Source organism: Ranitomeya imitator, chromosome 2 (assembly GCF_032444005.1).
Source record: "Ranitomeya imitator isolate aRanImi1 chromosome 2, aRanImi1.pri, whole genome shotgun sequence".
Classification (NCBI taxonomy): Eukaryota; Metazoa; Chordata; class Amphibia; order Anura; family Dendrobatidae; genus Ranitomeya; species Ranitomeya imitator.
The window spans coordinates 256339024-256359344 of NC_091283.1; the positions used below are offsets into that span (position 1 = coordinate 256339024).

The window sequence follows — 20321 nt, forward strand, 5'->3', positions numbered from 1 at the left end:
TTCCTAGACAGACCACAGCATGGCCATTAGTTGGAAGCTGCTATTGATCTTTGGAGCAGGTAAGTTTCCCCTGAGTGGTACATATTGGGCCATCTGAATATGGAGGTTAGTCTAGGACAATTTGTCTGCACTACTAATTAACAGCTGTTACAATACCAAACTAGGGCAGTCCCTATAGGAGAAAAACACAAGAATTATACTGTATTGTCACATACTATCTATTCCTGACACTGGAGTGGCTTATACACTTACAAAGTATATAGTTTGAGGTCTGGGATCTGCCAATATGTGGCTGGTTTTCTGACTCTTTCGGATAACATGATACATGATTTTAGTTTTTTTTGTCTAGTCTCGTTTGAATATAGGTCAATATTAACCCTCCATCAGGAACAATGGATCTGACAGGCGCAGCACTTCTACTTTCATTTCTCCCTCACCAGATTTTCAGGAATCCCCCCTCTCTCTAGATAGTCTCCTGGCTCTAGCTGCTGTTTGAAACCTGATACCACAGTTGGTCTGCAGAGCTTCAGGAAGGAAGATATAGCTGTGCTGGCTTCTCAGGCTCATTGGTCCCGAACACATCACACTTTATAAGGTTGGTATGTAATTTTAGTCATTACTATTGTTTATTTAGCTTGTTTTATGAATGGATAGAGAAAGGTTTGTGGGTATTTCAAATAAATAAGGAAGATTTTGATATCATTGGGGGCTATTTGGTGGGAGTTTTGAAATTTGTGCATATCAAAGTTATTACTTTTATGTTGAGTAAATGGGTTTGTTTTGCACCTGATAATGTGTAGTCTCTTTTATTACATCCCTATGAAGGTCTATGATCACTTTTAGATCACTGAAATTAAGAAAATTAGATATTCTAGGCATTTTTTGAGCCTGCGCTTGACAGGCACATTGTTCCATTACGAGTTAGTGCGAATATTGTTCCTGACGGAGGGTTAAATAGTCTCCTGATGAGTCGCCTTTAGTGAGGACGATGAAACCCGTAGAAATGAGAGCGTGTGTGTATACGTCACCTCATCCTATATACTGAAGTGTGGGATAAATGTTTTTTCTATTAGTCACCTACTGACTAACCTTCAGGGGGTGACATATGGGTATAGTTTTACATTTGGAATTAATAAAGTTTAATTTTATCCTTTTGTCATTAAACATGAGGAATGACAAGAGACAACCCATTTAAGAAGATTCAATTTTGGTTAAAACTATTCCAACATTCCAATTGATTTCCAAGTAAAATATTTCCCACATTAAGAAAATGAAAAAAGGCTTCTTCCCTGTGTGACTGCTCTGATGTCTTACAAGAAGCAGTTTCATGTTAAAAGAATTCCCACATTCTGAACAGGAAAAAGGTTACTCCCCTTTGTGGGTTCTTTGATGGCTATCAAGATTTATTTTCCATTTAAAACATTTCCCACATTCTGAACATGAAAAATGCTTCTCTGCTGTGTGAGTTCTCTCATGTGTAACAAGATTTGAATTCTGAGTAAAACATTTCCCCCATTCTGAACATGAAAAAGGCTTCTCCCCTGTGTGAGTTCTCTGGTGAATAAGAAGAGTTGATTTCTTGAAAAAACGTTTCCCTCATTCTGAACATGAATATGGCTTCTCCCCTGTGTGAGTTTTATGATGATTAACCAATTCTGATTTCTGGTAAAAACATTTCCCACATTCTGAACAAGAAAAAGGCTTCTCCCCTGTGTGCGTTCTCTGGTGAATAAGAAGAGTTGATTTCCGGATAAAAGTTTTCCCACATTCTGAACATGAATATGGCTTCTCCCCTGTGTGAGTTTTCTGGTGAGTAACAAGCCGTGATTTAAGTGCAAAACATTTCCCACATTCTAAACATGAAAAAGGCTTCTCCCCTGTGTGGGTTCTTTGGTGTATAACTAGACTCCCTTTCTGGGTAAAACATTTCCCACATTCTGAACAGGAAAAAGGCTTCTCCCCTGTGTGAGTTCTCTGGTGATTAATAAGTTGCTGTTTCTGGTTAAACCATTTCCCACATTCTGAACAGGAAAAAGGCTTCTCCCCTGTGTGAGTTCTCTGGTGAGTAACAAAATGTGATTTAAGTGCAAAACATTTCCCACATTCTAAACATGAAAAAGGCTTCTCCCCTGTGTGAGTTCTATGGTGATTAAACACATCTGATTTCTGGTTAAAACATTTCCCACATTCTGAACAGGAAAAAGGCTTCTCTCCGCTGTGAGTTATTTTGTGTCTAACAAGATTCTCTTTGACGGTAAAACGTTTCCCACATTCTGAACAGGAAAAAGGCTTCTCCCCTGTGTGAGTTCTCTGGTGATTAATAAGTTGCTGTTTCTGGTTAAACCATTTCCCACATTCTGAACAGGAAAAAGGCTTCTCCCCTGTGTGAATTCTCTGGTGAGTAACAAAATGTGATTTAAGTGCAAAACATTTCCCACATTCTAAACATGAAAAAGGCTTCTCCCCTGTGTGGGTTCTTTGGTGCATAACTAGACTCCCTTTCTGGGTAAAACATTTCCCACATTCTGAACAGGAAAAAGGCTTCTCTCTGCTGTGAGTTATTTGGTGTCTAACAAGATTCTCTTTGAGGGTAAAACATTTTCCACATTCTGAACAGGAAAAAGGCTTCTCCCCTGTGTGAGTTCTCTGGTGAGTAACAAGCAGTGATTTAAGGGCAAAACATTTCCCACATTCTAAACATGAAAAAGGCTTCTCCCCTGTGTGAGTTCTATGGTGATTAAACAAATCTGATTTCTGGTTAAAACATTTCCCACATTCTGAACAGGAAAAAGGCTTCTCTCCGCTGTGAGTTATTTGGTGTCTAACAAGATTCTTTTTGAAGGTAAAACATTTCCCACATTCTGAACAGGAAAAAGGCTTCTCCCCTGTGTGAGTTCTCTGGTGAGAAACAAGCAGTGATTTACGTGCAAAACAATTCCCACATTCTGAACAGGAAAAAGGCATCTCCCCTGTGTGAGTTCTCTGGTGAGAAACAAGCAGTGATTTATGTGCAAAAGAATTCCCACATTCTGAACATGAAAATGACTTCTCTGCTTCAGGAGCAGTTTGTTTGTTAGTCAGTAAAGAATCAGAAGATGGGACCTGTTTCATAGGATCAGATGATAGATCTTTGCTGTGAATGGATGATGATATATCTGGAGCAACAGCAATCACTTCTGTTGTATCTTGTAAGATCTGAAGATCATCAGATTTAAAAATTGAAGATGTCAACTGTCCCTCTGATATGTTGGTGCAAACATCTGCCAAAATAAACATTTTTTTTTTTTTTTTAAATAACCTTGAGTTTTAGATTATTGAACATTTCTACTTAAACTGACCATAAAAATAGCAAGCAATGTAAAAAAAATTATTTATCAAGACAATGACAGTTCACAGTCCAATAGAAAACCTTGTTGGATGAACCAGTAGTGCATGGTGTTCAACTGTTAGTTCATTCTGTCTCCCAAAAATTGAATAAAAAGAAACCAATCAATGTTATGTAGGCGAAAATAATACCAATTCTCATCTCACAAAAAACAAGTCCCCACTCAGGTCCATCATCTGTCAATGGAAAAATAGAGGTTCCCACACTACTAGTGGCTCAAAAAAGCAACAGTGTTTCTATAAACCAATCCAGCAAAATCCACACTTCTGAGTCATGCAGTGTGCTCAAACAACATTTAGGATCCCTGTATTTAGAAATATTATATAGTGAGAAGAATCCACTTAGTCTGCGGTGTGTGTCTCCTGGAGCACAATCTGGACACTATACACTGGGTAATAAAATGGCAAATTTGTAATTTTCACTCTCCAACATCCACTGCGTGTTAGTTTCCGAAAAGTGGCTGTGGAGTCAAAAGATTCATTCTTCCTACACACGTGGTCAAAATTGTGGGTACCCCTCGTTTAACCCCTTTCTGACCTCGGACGGGATAGTACGTCCGAGGTCAGATCCCCTACTTTGATGTGGGCTCCGGCGGTGAGCCCACATCAAAGCCGGGACATGTCAGCTGTTTTGAACAGCAGACATGTGTCCGCAATAGCTGCGGGTGGAATCGCGATCCACCTGCCGCTATTAACTAGTTAAATGCCATTGTTAAACGCTCACAGCGGCATTTAACTACTGCTTCCGGCCATTGGGCCGGAAAGGAGCGCATCGCTGACCCCATCACATGATCGGGGGTCAGCGATGCATTGTTATGACAACCAGAGGTCTATTATTTATTTATATAGCACCATTAATTCCATGGTGCTGTACATGAGAAAGGGGTTACATACAGGGTTATAGATATCATTTACAGTAAACAAATTTACAATGACAGACTGGTACAAAGGGGAGAGGACCCTGTCCTTGCGGACTTGCATTCTGCGGGATACTGGGGAAGAAACAGAAGGTCGGGGGTGCGGCAGCTCTGGTGGTGGTGAGACGGCAGCTCAGGTGGTTGGTGAGGCGTCAGCTCGGGTGGTTGGTGAGGTGGTTGGTTATTGCAGGCTGTAGGCTTTCCTGAAGAGATAGGTTTTCAGGTTCTGTCTGAAGGAGCCGAGGGTGGTGGATAATCAGACGTGTTGAGGCGTGGAATTCCAGAGGATGGGGGATATTCGGGAGAAATCTTGGAGGTGGTTGTGTGAGGAATGAATAAGTGTGGAGGAGAGTAGGAGGTCTCAGGAGGATAGAAGATTACGTGAGGGAAGATAGTGGGAGATTAGTTCAGAGATATAGGGAGGGGACAGGTTGATATGGTTGTTGATGCCGGCTTGCTGCGAGCGCCACCCTGTGGTCATCACTCAGCAAGCCTGTAATTCTGCTACATAGGGGCGATCTCTGCTTCGCTCCTATGTAGCAGAGTCGATTGAGTTGTGCCAGCTTCTGTTGTGCCTCCCATGGAAGCTATTGAAGCATGGCAAAAGTTAAAAAAAAGTTTTAAAAAAAAAATATGAAAAAAAAAAACAAGTTTAAATCACCCCCCTTTTGCCTAATTCAAAATAATAAAAAAAAAAAAATCAAACCTACACATATTTGGTATCGCCGCGTTCAGAATCGCCCAATCCATCAAGAAAAAAAATAGAATTACACCTACTGGTAATTCGGTTTCTAGGAGCCATCCACGACAGCCCAGGAGGTTGTCTCCATACCCTAATGGGGGACAGGAAGCACAAGATGTTAAAAACCCCTCCCACCTCCCATTAACCAGTGACTTACAACTGATACCATAGCACCGGTTACCTTTTAGGTTGTCAGAGAAATATCCAAGAATGTCGGGAGGGAATTAATGCTGTCGTGGAAGGCTCCTAGAAACCGAATTACCAGTAGGTGTAATTCTATTTTCTCTAGTTGCCTTCCACGACAGCCCAGGAGGAATGCCAACCAATTCTGTATTTAGGGAGGGACTACAGCTTGGAGAACTTTCCAGCCAAAGACTAGATCCCGGTTGGACCAGAAGTCCAATCTATAATGTTTAGTAAAGGTGTGTAGAGAAGACCATGTTGCAGCCCTGCAAATCTGCTCCGTGGATGCACCAGCCCTTTCAGCCCAGGAGACGGAAGTAGATCTGGTGGAATGAGCCTTTGGGCCTACAGGTACCACGATATTCTGAGCTAAATACGCTTCAGTTATGGCCTTTTTTATCCAGTTGGCAATGGTACTCTTCGCTACTTTTTTGCCTTTGTTTCGGCCAGACAAATGAACGAAGAGATTTTGGTCAATTCTTAAAGATTTAGTTTGTTCTAAATAGTGTAAGACTATACGACGTTCATCCAAAGTATGGAATCTATGTTCTTCAGGATTTGTAGGATTGTGACAGAACGATGGAATGACTATGTCCTGTGATCGGTGAAATTCTGACACCATCTTTGGAAGAAAACATGGATCAGGTCGGAACACAATGGAATCGTCCCTTATGCTGAGATAAGGTTCCCTAATTGAAAGGGCTTGTATTTCTCCCACTCGTCTTGCAATAGATATGGCAACTAAGAAGGCAGCTTTGGAGGACAGGAGCTGTGAGGAACAAGAAGATAGCGGCTCAAAAGGAGGAGCCATAAGGCCCTTTAGGACTATGTTTAAGTACCATGATGGCACAAAGATTTGTTGTTTTGGATGATGTCTTGATGCTGAGACAATAAACCTTTTTATCCAACGATGACCTGCAAGGTCTTGGTCAAAGACAGAACTCAAGGCTGATATTTGAACTTTTAATGTACTCTGCTTTAACCCCAATTCCAGCCCTTTTTGTAAAAAGTCAAATATTTGCGAGATATTAGGGTGGAAGCGGTCAGGGTTACAAGGGTGACACCACGAGGAGAACTTTTTCAAAATTTTGCTATATATAGCGTTAGTGACAGGTTTCCTGGACTTTTGTAAAATGGAGATCACTGATTCTGAGAGTCCTTTAGCTCTTAGCACCTGGGCTTCAATAGCCAGGCTGCCAGGTTGAATTTTTGGGGGTTCGGATGATGAAAGGGACCCTGAAGGAGAAGATCGTCTGATGTTTGTAGAAAGACTGGACTATCTACTTGTAATTCTATGATGAGATGGTACCAGCTCCTCTTCGGCCATGCGGGACCTGATCGTCTCGTTTCTTCCAGAGGGTCTTTGCAAACATGCAGGAAATACATACGCTAACTGGAACCTCCATGTATGGGCAAAAGCGTCCACTCCCAGAGATTTGTCTCTGGGGTCTAGAGAGAAGTAGGTCTCGACCTGTGCATTCGGACTTGAAGCTAACAGATCTATGTCGGGAAGGCCCCATCTGTTAGTCAGCATCCTGAAAACGTCTGTCTTCAGGCTCCATTCTCCGGGTTGTAAGTTGGGATTTATCTATATCCCACATCCCAGTTCCGGTTTGGAACTTGCAGCTCTCAGGTGCCCCCCTACTCACAGGTCAGACAGGGTACTGCACCTAGGATAATTAGTCGCCAAAAAAGGCTGCCTTACCTTGTACTGGCTAATGGGCACACTGCAGCGAGGGCGATATAACTACTCCCACTCAGGCGGGAACAATAATTATCAACGCCGTCCGTCGCTACCAGGTTTCCCAAACGCACAGGACAAATCCGCTGCCACCAGCTCCAATTTCTTAATTAATAACGGGTCTGGAGCCAACCCAAATTAGTAGCATAATTCACTTCAGAAGTCGTGACATTACTTTATAGAGCAAGGAGAAATGAAGCTAGTAATTTGAAGAAAAGATATTATAAAAGTAGACAAGTATTGTATGCACAAATCATTACAAATAAAAAGGGATTAACAGAAGAAAATCGACTTATGGTTCTTTCATATCATTCAATGGTATGCCGTGTGGTGGATGGGGAGGTGACCTTCCCCAACAATGTTCATGTCAGATTGCACAGCCTGTCATAGCTAAATCCCCCGGAAAAAGACACCCCCTTGTCTGGGCCTCTGAGTTTTATACTTTTGCCCAAATCTAAGGGTCTCACCCTCTGGATGACCTCATGGGGTGGGCAGAGCTATGGAATGCACTCCTCTTTCTTGAGTATATGAAAAACCATCATGCCGCATATCTCGGCATATGAACCTCATAGAAAGATGACACCCATGTCGTTATTGCTCAGCGTAGGGGGGTGACCCAATTACGTAGTTATAGGTTTTCAATTGTGCTGTTCTGGAACCTAGAAAACTCACTGGCTGATCGTTCTACCCAAGCTCATGCCAAAAATGTATTCTTCCACTTCTATCATTAATCGGTGCTAGGATATTTACGTTTGCAACAAACAAACCTTGGATTCTTTACCAGGGGCTTCTACTTGTACTTTCAGTGTAAAGCCATAAAATTCAGTGAAGGTTGCTGGCACGCTGGTCTCACATTACAGCTGTATAGCATAGTGGAGGGGGAGTGAAATCGCAGCATGTGTCTGGAACCATGCCACCTTCTGAAAATTACTCAGGCCATGGCATTTTTACATTATTGCGACACCTCCCCCTTTCGGATTGCGCTACGGAGGCAGGACCCCTCGGTACTCCATGTGCACTTCGGCAGGTTCGCGCTGGCGGGACAATCCATCTGCATTGCCATGCTCGCTGCTCTTTTTGTGTTTCACGGTAAAGTTGTACTGTTGGAGGGCAAGGCTCCAGCGTAGCAACCTTCCGTTGGTTCCACACATAGCTTGTAGCCCGCGCAGAGGGTTGTGGGCAGTCACCACAGTGAAGGTGCGACCATACAGTTAGGGCTGCAAACGCTGCGGGGCACAGACCATGGCCTGGCACTCCTTCTCGATGGTCGAATAGGCCACTTGCCTTAGCAGAAGCTTCCAGCTCAGGTACAACACGGCCTGGCTGAGCAAAGCACAAGGCCAAACTCGCTGGCGTCGGTCTGCACCAGGAACGGTGGACTGCTTTTAACACGGGAGAATTGCACAGGGCTGTTTTCAAAGCCCGGAAGGCCTCCTCACAGCCGTCAGTCCAGTCAACTGTTTGAGGTAGCTTCTTCCTGGTGAGGTCCGTCAAGGGTTTTGACAGGCTACTATAGTTTTGTATAAAGAGCCTATAGTATCCTGCAGTGCCCAGGAAGGACATCACCTTCTTCTTGGTCCTGGGGATGGTCCACTTTCGCAGACTATGGCCTCATGGAGTTCCCGCCTACATGGTGCCCCAGGTAGTGGACTTCTCTCACGCCCATCTGGCACTTTCCTGGCTTGATGGTCAGACCTGCTTGGTGAATTCGCCTGAGCACCTCCTGTAGATGCTGCAGGTATTCATCACAGGAGGAACTGAAGACGGCAATGTCATCCAAGTACGCCACAGCGTACTTCTACAGTCCCTGAAGCAAGTGGTTGACCATCCGCTGGAAAGTGGCAGGGGCATTCTTCATGCCAATGGGCATGACCGTGGACTCGTACAGTCCGAAGTGGGTGATAAAGGCGGACTTCTCCTGCGCCTCTAGGCTCAGGGGAATCTTCAGTATCCCCGACTCAAATCCATTATGGACAGATATTTTGCGCCAGCTAACCGCTCTAGCAGCTCCTCGATGCGCGGCATTGGGTGCACGTCAGAGGCTGTGATGGTGTTGAGCGCCCTGTAGTCCACACAGAACCGTGTGGTCCGATCCTTCTTTGGCACAAGAACTACAGGTAAGGCCCACGCGCTTTTTGTCCGTTGAATCACCCCCAGCTGTAACATCTCATCGATCTCCTGGCGCATAACCTGCTGCACATCGTTGGAGATCAGATAGGGTGTTCGCCGTAGTGGGGCATGATTCCCGGTGTCCACCTTGTGGACCGGAAGGGTTCCAGCGTGGTCTGCAGCTGTGACAGCTGGGGTTCGGTTAACAAGGCGGTTACCTCCACGTCCTCAATGCACACACTGGCCGTGGCGTGGGCAAGGATGTCCAGGAGGGGGTCTTTCGCCCCGTCTTCGGGCAGACAAGTAGGACGTAGGCTTCACGTTTGATGAGCCTTCATCATATTGATGTGAAAAGCCTTTCGCCTACCCAGAGCGTGGTCCAGTGTGACCACGTAGGTGACTGGGTTGAGCTGTTGGTGGACGACGTATGGGCCTTCCCAGGCTGCCTGAAGCTTATCCTTTGGTACAGGGACCAGCACCCACACCTTTTGACCCACCTGGCAGGTCCGCTCCTGGCGTTCTAGTCGTACAAGTGCTTCTGGTCAGCCTCAGTCATGTACCAACTGCATCAAGGTCTGAAATTTTTCACGGAAGCGCATGACATACTCCACTATGGACATATCAGAAGGGTTTGGCTCTTCTTCCCAGGATTCCCTTTACCAACCCAAGGGGTCCCCAGACTCGCCTACCGTACAGGAGCTCGAAGGGAGAGAACCCCGTCAAGGCCTGCGGAACCTCTCGGTAAGCGAATAGCAGGTGTGGGAGGTACCACTCCCAGTTGCGTCCTTGTGTCTCCGATACTGATACCTAGTGATGAAATCCATCTTGTGGTGGTTGTTTAATCTGTAGTTTTCAGTTAATGAGATTCTAGGGCGGGGCTTTATGTGCTGCTCTGTTTACATATGTATCTGTATTGGCTTATGACAGGTCACAAGGTCGATGGCGGCACCTGCGCAGTTTATAAGTTAGAGATAGATGCTACTGAACAGGCGCCACTGATGTCATTTTGCTGGATGTAATTTTTTTTTCTAAGCCTCCCAATAGCCACAATATTGTATGCATTATCAACAATAATATCAATGTTATTATATGCACTATGTAAAAATAGGGGGCAGGTTAGTGAAGGATCAGTGACCTGTCATAAGCCAATACAGGTGCATATGTAATCAGAGAACCACATAAAGCCTCGCCCACAGCCCCACCCACAGCCCCACCCAAAGCCCTGCCCCAGAGCACGAGAAACTAATTCACTGAAAACTACAAATACAGATGACACAACAGTAAACCAGAGTTGCATTCATTTATGTTGAACCATTGGAGCTACTATGAATCCTGACCAGAAGATTAGAGGAAATAATATTGCTCCCCATTTCAGGAGAGATTGTGCAGTAATCTGAATTTCTTAGGATCAAAAACAATGTAATTTATGAGGTGGAGTGAATCCATGAAACCAGGGCTGGAGCCAACACATCTCCTGCAGGCGGGAATAAATGTATATTCCAGCCATCAGCCACGCACAGCTCAGAGATATATCATGGCACCCGTGTGATGGGTTTATGTAGATTATCACAATCCTCCTGGAAGTTAGTCGGTTTTAATACAAATTGAAAAGTCAGGATAAAGGGAAACTCTGTTATTGTCCAGAAATTCACACTTGGCCTCACTGCACGTTTAATGCTGTCGATCATAAAAGTGAAGTTTGGCCAGAAAGACTGGACCTGGTCTTGTAGGGACCATATGATCACATTCAGCAGCACAGAAGGGAGATTCCTCCGATAAGATCTCAGGGTTCTAGGAAGCCAACAGCATCATTACCCTCCACTTTCTCTTACAGGACCATCAGAATATTTTTCTTCAAGTTATTTTCTATCCAATCAGCACATTCTACGTACGCGGTCATTTGGCTTTATAGTTCACAGATCTGGGCAGGTAAAGGTACCTTCACATTAAACAACTTCACAACGATAATGATAGCGATCCGTGACGTTGCAGCGTCCTGGATAGCGATATCGTTGTGTTTGACACGCAGCAGCGATCTGGATCCTGTTGTGATGTTGTTGGTCAGAGCTAGAAGCCCAGAACTTTATTTCGTCGCTGGACTCCCTGCAGTCATAGCTGAATCGGCGTGTGTGACACCGATTCAGCGATGTCTTCACTGGTAACCAGGGTAAACATCGGGTTACTAAGCGCAGGGCCGCGCTTAGTAACCCGATGTTTGCCCTGGTTACCATCGTAGAAGTAAAAAAAACAAACACTACATACTTACCTTCTGCTGTCTGTCCCCGGCGCTTCCTGCACTGGCTGTGAGCGCCGGTCAGCCGGAAAGCAGAACGGTGACGTCACCGCTCTGCTTTCCGGCCGCTGTGCTCACAGTCAGTGCAGGAAAGCAGAGCGCCGGGGACAGACAGCTGAAGGTAAGTATGTAGTGTTTGTTTTTTTTACTTTTCCGATGGTAACCAGGGTAAACATCGGGTGTTATGTAGGCAATCCAGTGACACAGTGTGCCAGCAATCAGAGCACATACAGTGATCTGACAATAACCCAAAAACAGTAGAACGAGCTCTGAGACGTGGAATCTCTGTAGACCGCAATACCTGAACCTATCCTAACACAACTAAAGGCAGCTGTGGATTGCGCCTGACACTACCTATGCAACTCGGCACAGCCTGAGGAGCTGACTAGCCTGAAGATAGAAAAACAAGCCTGACTTGCCTCAGAGAAATACCCCAAAGGAAAAGGCAGCCCCCCACATATAATGACTGTTAGCAAGATGAAAAGACAAACGTAGGGATGAAATAGATTCAGCAAAGTGAGGCCCGATATTCTAGATAGAGCGAGGATAGCAAAGAGAACTTTGCAGTCTACAAAAAACCCTAAAGCAAAAAACCACGCAAAGGGGGCAAAAAGACCCACCGTGCCGAACTAACGGCACGGCGGTACACCCTTTGCGTCTCAGAGCTTCCAGCAAAACGAAAAGACAAGCTGGACAGAAAAAGTAGCAACAAAAGCAAAGAAGCACTTATCTAAGCAGAGCAGCAGGCCACAGGAAAGATCCAGAAGCTCAGATCCAACACTGGAACATTGACAAGGAGCAAGGAAGACAGAATCAGGCGGAGTTAAATAACAAAGCAGCCAACGAGCTCACCAGAACACCTGAGGGAGGAAGCTCAGAAGCTGCAGTACCACTTGTGACCACAGGAGTGAATTCAGCCACAGAATTCACAACAGTACCCCCCCCTTGAGGAGGGGTCACCGAACCCTCACCAGAGCCCCCAGGCCGACCAGGATGAGCCACATGAAAGGCACGAACAAGATCTGGAGCATGGACATCAGAGGCAAAAACCCAGGAATTATCTTCCTGAGCATAACCCTTCCATTTAACCAGATACTGGAGTTTCCGTCTAGAAACACGAGAATCCAACATTTTCTGCACAATATACTCCAATTCCCCCTCCACCAAAACCGGGGCAGGAGGCTCAACAGATGGAACCATAGGTGCCACGTATCTCCGCAACAACGACCTATGGAATACATTATGTATGGAAAAGGAGTCTGGGAGGGTCAGACGAAAAGACACAGGATTGAGAATCTCAGAAATCCTATACGGACCAATAAAACGAGGTTTAAATTTAGGAGAGGAAACCTTCATAGGAATATGACGAGAAGATAACCAAACCAGATCCCCAACACGAAGTCGGGGACCCACACGGCGTCTGCGATTAGCGAAAAGTTGAGCCTTCTCCTGGGACAAGGTCAAATTGTCCACCACCTGAGTCCAGATCTGCTGCAACCTGTCCACCACAGAATCCACACCAGGACAGTCCGAAGACTCAACCTGTCCTGAAGAGAAACGAGGATGGAACCCAGAATTGCAGAAAAATGGAGAGACCAAGGTAGCCGAGCTGGCCCGATTATTAAGGGCGAACTCAGCCAACGGCAAAAAGGACACCCAATCATCCTGGTCTGCAGAAACAAAACATCTCAGATATGTTTCCAAGGTCTGATTGGTTCGTTCGGTCTGGCCATTAGTCTGAGGATGGAAAGCCGAGGAAAAAGATAGGTCAATGCCCATCCTACCACAAAAGGCTCGCCAAAACCTTGAAACAAACTGGGAACCTCTGTCAGAAACAATATTCTCAGGAATGCCATGCAAACGAACCACATGCTGGAAGAACAAAGGCACCAAATCAGAGGAGGAAGGCAATTTAACCAAGGGCACCAGATGGACCATTTTAGAAAAGCGATCACAGACCACCCAAATGACTGACATCTTTTGAGAAACGGGAAGGTCAGAAATGAAATCCATCGAAATATGTGTCCAAGGCCTCTTTGGGACCGGCAAGGGCAAAAGCAACCCACTGGCACGTGAACAGCAGGGCTTAGCCCTAGCACAAATCCCACAGGACTGCACAAAAGTACGTACATCCCGTGACAGAGATGGCCACCAGAAGGATCTAGCCACTAACTCTCTGGTACCAAAGATTCCAGGGTGACCAGCCAACACCGAACAATGAAGTTCAGAGATAACTTTACTAGTCCACCTATCAGGGACGAACAGTTTCTCCGCCGGACAACGATCAGGTTTATTCGCCTGAAATTTTTGCAACACTCGCCGCAAATCAGGGGAGATGGCAGACACAATGACTCCTTCCTTGAGGATACTCGCCGGCTCAGATGAACCCGGAGAGTCGGGCACAAAACTCCTAGACAGAGCATCCACCTTCACATTTTTAGAGCCCGGAAGGTACGAAATCACAAAATCGAAGCGGGCAAAAAATAACGACCAACGGGCCTGTCTAGGATTCAAGCACTTGGCAGACTCGAGATAAGTAAGGTTCTTATGATCAGTCAATACCACCACGCGATGCTTAGCTCCTTCAAGCCAATGACGCCATTCCTCGAATGCCCACTTCATGGCCAGCAACTCTCGGTTGCCCACATCATAATTACGCTCAGCAGCCGAAAACTTCCTGGAAAAGAAAGCACATGGTTTCAACACTGAGCAACCAGAACCTCTCTGTGACAAAACCGCCCCTGCTCCAATCTCAGAAGCATCAACCTCGACCTGGAACGGAAGAGAAACATCTGGTTGACACAACACAGGGGCAGAACAAAAACGATGCTTCAACTCCTGAAAAGCTTCCACAGCAGCAGAAGACCAATTAACCAAATCAGCACCCTTCTTGGTCAAATCGGTCAATGGTTTGGCAATGCTAGAAAAATTACAGATGAAGCGACGATAAAAATTAGCAAAGCCCAGGAATTTCTGCAGACTTTTCAGAGACGTCGGCTGAGTCCAATCCTGGATGGCTTGGACCTTAACCGGATCCATCTCGATAGTAGAAGGGGAAAAGATGAACCCCAAAAATGAAACTTTCTGCACACCAAAGAGACACTTTGATCCCTTCACAAACAAAGAATTAGCACGCAGGACCTGGAAAACCATTCTGACCTGCTTCACATGAGAGTCCCAATCATCTGAGAAGATCAAAATGTCATCCAAGTAAACAATCAGGAATTTATCCAGATACTCACGGAAGATGTCATGCATAAAAGACTGAAACACAGATGGAGCATTGGCAAGTCCGAACGGCATCACTAGATACTCAAAATGACCCTCGGGCGTATTAAACGCAGTTTTCCATTCATCTCCTTGCCTGATTCTCACCAGATTATACGCACCACGAAGATCTATCTTAGTGAACCAACTAGCCCCCTTAATCCGAGCAAACAAGTCAGATAACAATGGCAAGGGATACTGAAATTTAACAGTGATCTTATTAAGAAGGCGGTAATCAATACACGGTCTCAGCGAACCATCCTTCTTGGCTACAAAAAAGAACCCTGCTCCCAGTGGTGATGACGATGGGCGAATATGTCACTTCTCCAGGGATTCCTTCACATAACTGCGCATAGCGGCGTGTTCAGGCACGGATAAATTAAATAATCGACCTTTAGGGAATTTGCTACCAGGAATCAAATTGATAGCACAATCACAATCCCTATGCGGAGGTAGGGCATCGGACTTGGGCTCTTCAAATACATCCTGATAATCAGACCAGAACTCTGGGACCTCAGAAGGAGTGGATGACGAAATAGACAAAAATGGAACATCACCATGTACCCCCTGACAACCCCAGCTGGATACCGACATAGAGTTCCAATCCAATACTGGATTATGGGTTTGCAGCCATGGCAACCCCAACATGACCACATCATGCAGATTATGCAACACCAGAAAGCGAATAACTTCCTGATGTGCAGGAGCCATGCACATGGTCAGCTGGGTCCAGTACTGAGGTTTATTCTTGGCCAAAGGTGTAGCATCAATTCCTCTCAACGGAATAGGACACCGCAAAGGCTCCAAGAAAAACCCACAACGTTTAGCATAATCCAAATCCATCAGATTCAGGGCAGCGCCTGAATCCACAAACGCCATGACAGAATACGATGACAAAGAGCATATCAAGGTAATGGACAGAAGGAATTTGGATTGTACAGTACCAATGACGGCAGACCTATCGAACCGCTTAGTGCGCTTAGGACAATCAGAAATAGCATGAGTGGAATCACCACAGTAGAAACACAGACCATTCAGACGTCTGTGTTCTTGCCGTTCAACTCTGGTCATAGTCCTATCGCACTGCATAGGCTCAGGTTTAATCTTAGACAATACCGCCAAATGGTGCACAGATTTACGCTCGCGCAAGCGTCGACCGATCTGAATGGCCAAAGACATAGACTCATTCAAACCAGCAGGCATAGGAAAACCCACCATGACATCCTTAAGAGCCTCAGAGAGACCCTTTCTGAACAAAGCTGCCAGCGCAGATTCATTCCACAGAGTGAGTACTGACCACTTCCTAAATTTCTGACAATATACTTCTATATCATCCTGACCCTGGCACAAGGCCAGCAAATTTTTCTCAGCCTGATCCACTGAATTAGGCTCATCGTAAAGTAATCCGAGCGCCAGGAAAAACGCATTGACATTACTCAATGCAGGGTCTCCTGGCGCAAGAGAAAATGCCCAGTCCTGAGGGTCGCCGCGCAAAAAAGAAATAATAAAACCTGTTGAATAGGATTACCAGAAGAATGAGGTTTCAAGGCCAGAAATAGCTTACAATTATTTTTGAAATTAAGAAACTTAGTTCTATCACCAAAAAACAAATCAGGAATAGGAATTCTTGGTTCTAACAGATTTCTGATCAATAGTATCTTGAATCCTTTGTACATTTGTAACGAGATTATCCATTGAAGAGCACAGACCCTGAATATCCATGTCAACACCTGTGTCCTGAAACACCCAAATGTCTAGGGGAAAAAAAAGACTGAACACAGAGCTGAGAAAAAAAAATGATGTCAGAACTTCTTTTTTCCCTCTATTGAGAATCATTAGGTTGGCTCCTTGTACTGTTATGTAGGCAATCCAGTGACACAGTGTGCCAGCAATCAGAGCACATACAGTGATCTGACAATAACCCAAAAACAATAGAACGAGCTCTGAGACGTGGAATCTCTGTAGACCGCAATACCTGAACCTATCCTAATAATAATAATAATAATAATAATAATAATAATTTTATTTATATAGCGCCAACATATTCCGCAGCGCTTTACAAATTATAGAGGGGACTTGTACAGACAATAGACATTACAGCATAACAGAAATACAGTTCAAAACAGATACCAGGAGGAGTGAGGGCCCTGCTCGCAAGCTTACAAACTATGGGGAAAAGGGGAGACACGAGAGGTGGATGGTAACAATTGCTTTAGTTATTCGGACCAGCTATAGTGTAAGGCTCAGGTGTTCATGTAAAGCTGCATGAACCAGTTACCTGCCTAAGTATGTAGCAGTACAGACACAGAGGGCTAATACTGCATAAAGTGTATGAGAACATGATGCGAGGAACCTTTTTTTTTTTTTTTTATTATAAATAGGCCACACAGGGATCGTTAGGTTAATGCATTGAGGCGGTAGGCCAGTCTGAACAAATGAGTTTTTAGGGCACGCTTAAAACTGTGGGGATTGGGGATTAATCGTATTAACCTAGGTAGTGCATTCCAAAGAATCGGCGCAGCACGTGTAAAGTCTTGGAGACGGGAGTGGGAGGTTCTGATTATTGAGGATGCTAACCTGAGGTCATTAGCGGAGCGGAGGGCACGGGTAGGGTAACACAACTAAAGGCAGCTGTGGATTGCGCCTGACACTACCTATGCAACTCGGCACAGCCTGAGGAGCTGACTAGCCTGAAGATAGAAAAACAAGCCTGACTTGCCTCAGAGAAATACCCCAAAGGAAAAGGCAGCCCCCCACATATAATGACTGTTAGCAAGATGAAAAGACAAACGTAGGGATGAAATAGATTCAGCAAAGTGAGGCCCGATATTCTAGATAGAGCGAGGATAGCAAAGAGAACTTTGCAGTCTACAAAAAACCCTAAAGCAAAAAACCACGCAAAGGGGGCAAAAAGACCCACCGTGCCGAACTAACGGCACGGCGGTACACCGTTTGCGTCTCAGAGCTTCCAGCAAAACGAAAAGACAAGCTGGACAGAAAAAGTAGCAACAAAAGCAAAGAAGCACTTATCTAAGCAGAGCAGCAGGCCACAGGAAAGATCCAGAATCTCAGATCCAACACTGGAACATTGACAAGGAGCAAGGAAGACAGAATCAGTTAAATAACAAAGCAGCCAACGAGCTCACCAGAACACCTGAGGGAGGAAGCTCAGAAGCTGCAGTACCACTTGTGACCACAGGAGTGAATTCAGCCACAGAATTCACAACAATCGGGTTACTAAGCGCGGCCCTGCGCTTAGTATCCCGATGTTTACCCTGGTTACCAGGGACCTCGGCATCGTTGGTCGCTGGAGAGCTGTCTGTGTGACAGCTCTCCAGCGACCAAACAGCGACGCTGCAGCGATCGACATCGTTGTCGGTATCGCTGCAGCGTCGCTTAGTGTGAAGGTACATTAACAGCGTCTCCTAAACCCAGGGGGTAGGTGGATCTACCAGGTTGTAAGTTCTATAGAATAGGGTTTTCAATGACCAAAGTTATTTGAACAGTTTTGGGTGGAGGAGAATGTTGTGGTCTAGAGGTAAAATGGTGATCATGGTAATACGGCCGGACTACACCACCGATAAAGCAGCCACAGCTGGTGATGAGAAGAATCTGTGACTTCTCCGCATTTAGTGGTTACTACTCACCTGGGTAGCCATATGTGGGAATCTTCTCTTTACACCACTCATCCCCCCTCACATATGTCTCTGTAGTATTAATATGGGTCAGATCTTCACCCTGAAACAAATATTGTAAAAGTCACCAACAGAAGGAGAAGTCACATCTATGATCAGCTCTAATCCTGCCATCTCCACCGTTCTCATTACACAAGTATAAAACATATAATACTGGGGGATAAAACAAGACTGAGCACAAGACCTTCACCGGCGTCTACACATCATATGGGAGATCTCCTGACACCTTCTCTCCATCTACCTGATGATCCTGAGAAGCACTGGGATCTTCTTGGTTACAGTCCTGTGGAAGAAGAGGACGGGGACATCTCTCTGGTGTTGTCCTCTTACTGGATAGATCTGGAGGAAACACATACAGGGGGTGAATTCATTCTTTACATACAGATAATTATAGGCCGTGTGTATTTAGTCCTGTCTATTACCTGGAGATGTGAGGGGCTGGGGAACCTCCATTATGACGTTCTTGTACAGATCTCTGTGTCCTTCTAAATACTCCCACTCCTCCATGGAGAAATAGACAGCGACATCCTGACACCTTATAGGAACCTGACACATACAATGATACCGTCATCCCCCAATCCCTTCATAGTGTTACTGTATAATGTCCCAGCATTCCCAGCAGTGTCACCTCTCCAGTCAGCAGCTCAATCATCTTGTAGGTGAGTTCTAGGATCTTCTGGTCATTGATGTCCTCATGGATCAGGGGGTGAGGTGGAGGCCCCGTGATTGGGCTCAGGGGTCTTCCCCATCCCTCAGACACAGGGTCCTGACAGCAATCACTAGAGGTCTTCTTCACCACTGTGTAATCCTGGTAATGGAGAGACACATTTAATAAATCTCACTACAGACATTTCCAGAGTCCTCACCTCTCCAGTTCTGTCCATCTGTTATTCCCATAGATAAGAATGATGTAATGTGATGTCATCAGAATCTCTCACCTCTCCAGTAAGCCGGAAGAGGATCTCTAGGGTGAGGTGTAATATCCTCTCCGCCATCTTGTCTCTGTCCATATCCATCTTTGATGGGTAAATCAGGAAAATGTTCTTTTGTAGAAGATCTTCACTAAGAGGATCCGATATTGTAGAGACCTGAATGAGAAGATGAGCCGATGTAACATCATAAAAATCATGTGTAATATATGGGGGCACACAGGTGACATTACTAATATATGGGGCACGTAGGGGACAGTACTAATACATGGGGGCACATAGGGGACATTACTAGTGATGAGTGAGTATACTCGTTGGTCAGGTTTTCCCGAGCACGCCCGGGTGGTCTCCGAGTATTTATGACTGCTCAGAGATTTACTTTTCCTAGCCGCAGCTGGATGATTTGCGGCTACTAGACAGCTTGATTACATGTGGGGATTCCCTAGCAACCATGTAACTCCCACATGTACTCAGGCTGGCTAGCAGCCGTTAATCATCCAGCTGCGGCAAGGAAAACTAAATCTCCGAGCAGTCTAAAATACTCGGAGACCACCCAAGCACCGAGTATACTTGCTCATCACTAGACATTACTAATATATGGGGGCACACAGGTGACATTACTAATATACAAATATATGGGGGCACATAGGGGACATTAGGAATGTATGGGGACACACAGGGGACATCTCCTGACACCTTCTCTCCATCTACCTGATGATCCTGAGGAGCATTGGGATCTTCTTGTTTGCAGTCCTGTGGAAGAAGAGGATGGGGACATCTCTCTGGTGTTGTCCTCTTACTGGATAGATCTGGAGGAAACACATACAGGGAGTGAATTCATTCTTTACATACAGATAATTATAGGCTGTATGTACACTGCTCAAAAAAATAAAGTGAACACTCAAATGACACATCCTAGATCTGAATGAATGATATATTCTCATTGAATACTTTATTTTGTACATAGTTGAATGTGATGAAAACAAATCACACAAAAATCATGAATGGAATTCAATTTATTAACCAATAGAGGCCTGGATTTGGAATAATACTCAAAATCA

The 20321-nt window shown here is 45.1% G+C and overlaps 1 protein-coding gene across 1 annotated transcript; it reads right to left on the reverse strand.

Moving 5' to 3' along the window:
• Positions 1-962: 962 nt before the first annotated feature.
• Positions 963-18965, reverse strand: LOC138662968 (zinc finger protein 84-like). Its single transcript, XM_069748992.1, has 4 exons — positions 18754-18965; positions 18573-18670; positions 18284-18374; positions 963-3260 (listed from the first exon to the last, which is right to left on the reverse strand). Exons 1-4 carry the CDS (start codon positions 18884-18886, stop codon positions 1597-1599), a joined length of 1986 nt encoding a protein of 661 aa, XP_069605093.1. The 5' UTR covers positions 18887-18965; the 3' UTR covers positions 963-1596.
• Between the last annotated feature and the right edge of the window lie 1356 nt (positions 18966-20321).

Bases quoted from the DNA above. Each gene is read 5' to 3' on its own strand.
- LOC138662968 (XM_069748992.1), bottom strand. From the start codon at position 18,886: ATGTGTCAGGTTCCTATAAGGTGTCAGGATGTCGCTGTCTATTTCTCC. The intron at 18,375-18,572 runs GTAGATGGAGAG...TATTTGTTTCAG, and splicing joins GTGCTTCTCAGGATCATCAG to GGTGAAGATCTGACCCATAT. The intron at 3,261-18,283 runs GTGAGTAGTAAC...TTATTTTGGCAG, and splicing joins TCCCACATATGGCTACCCAG to ATGTTTGCACCAACATATCA.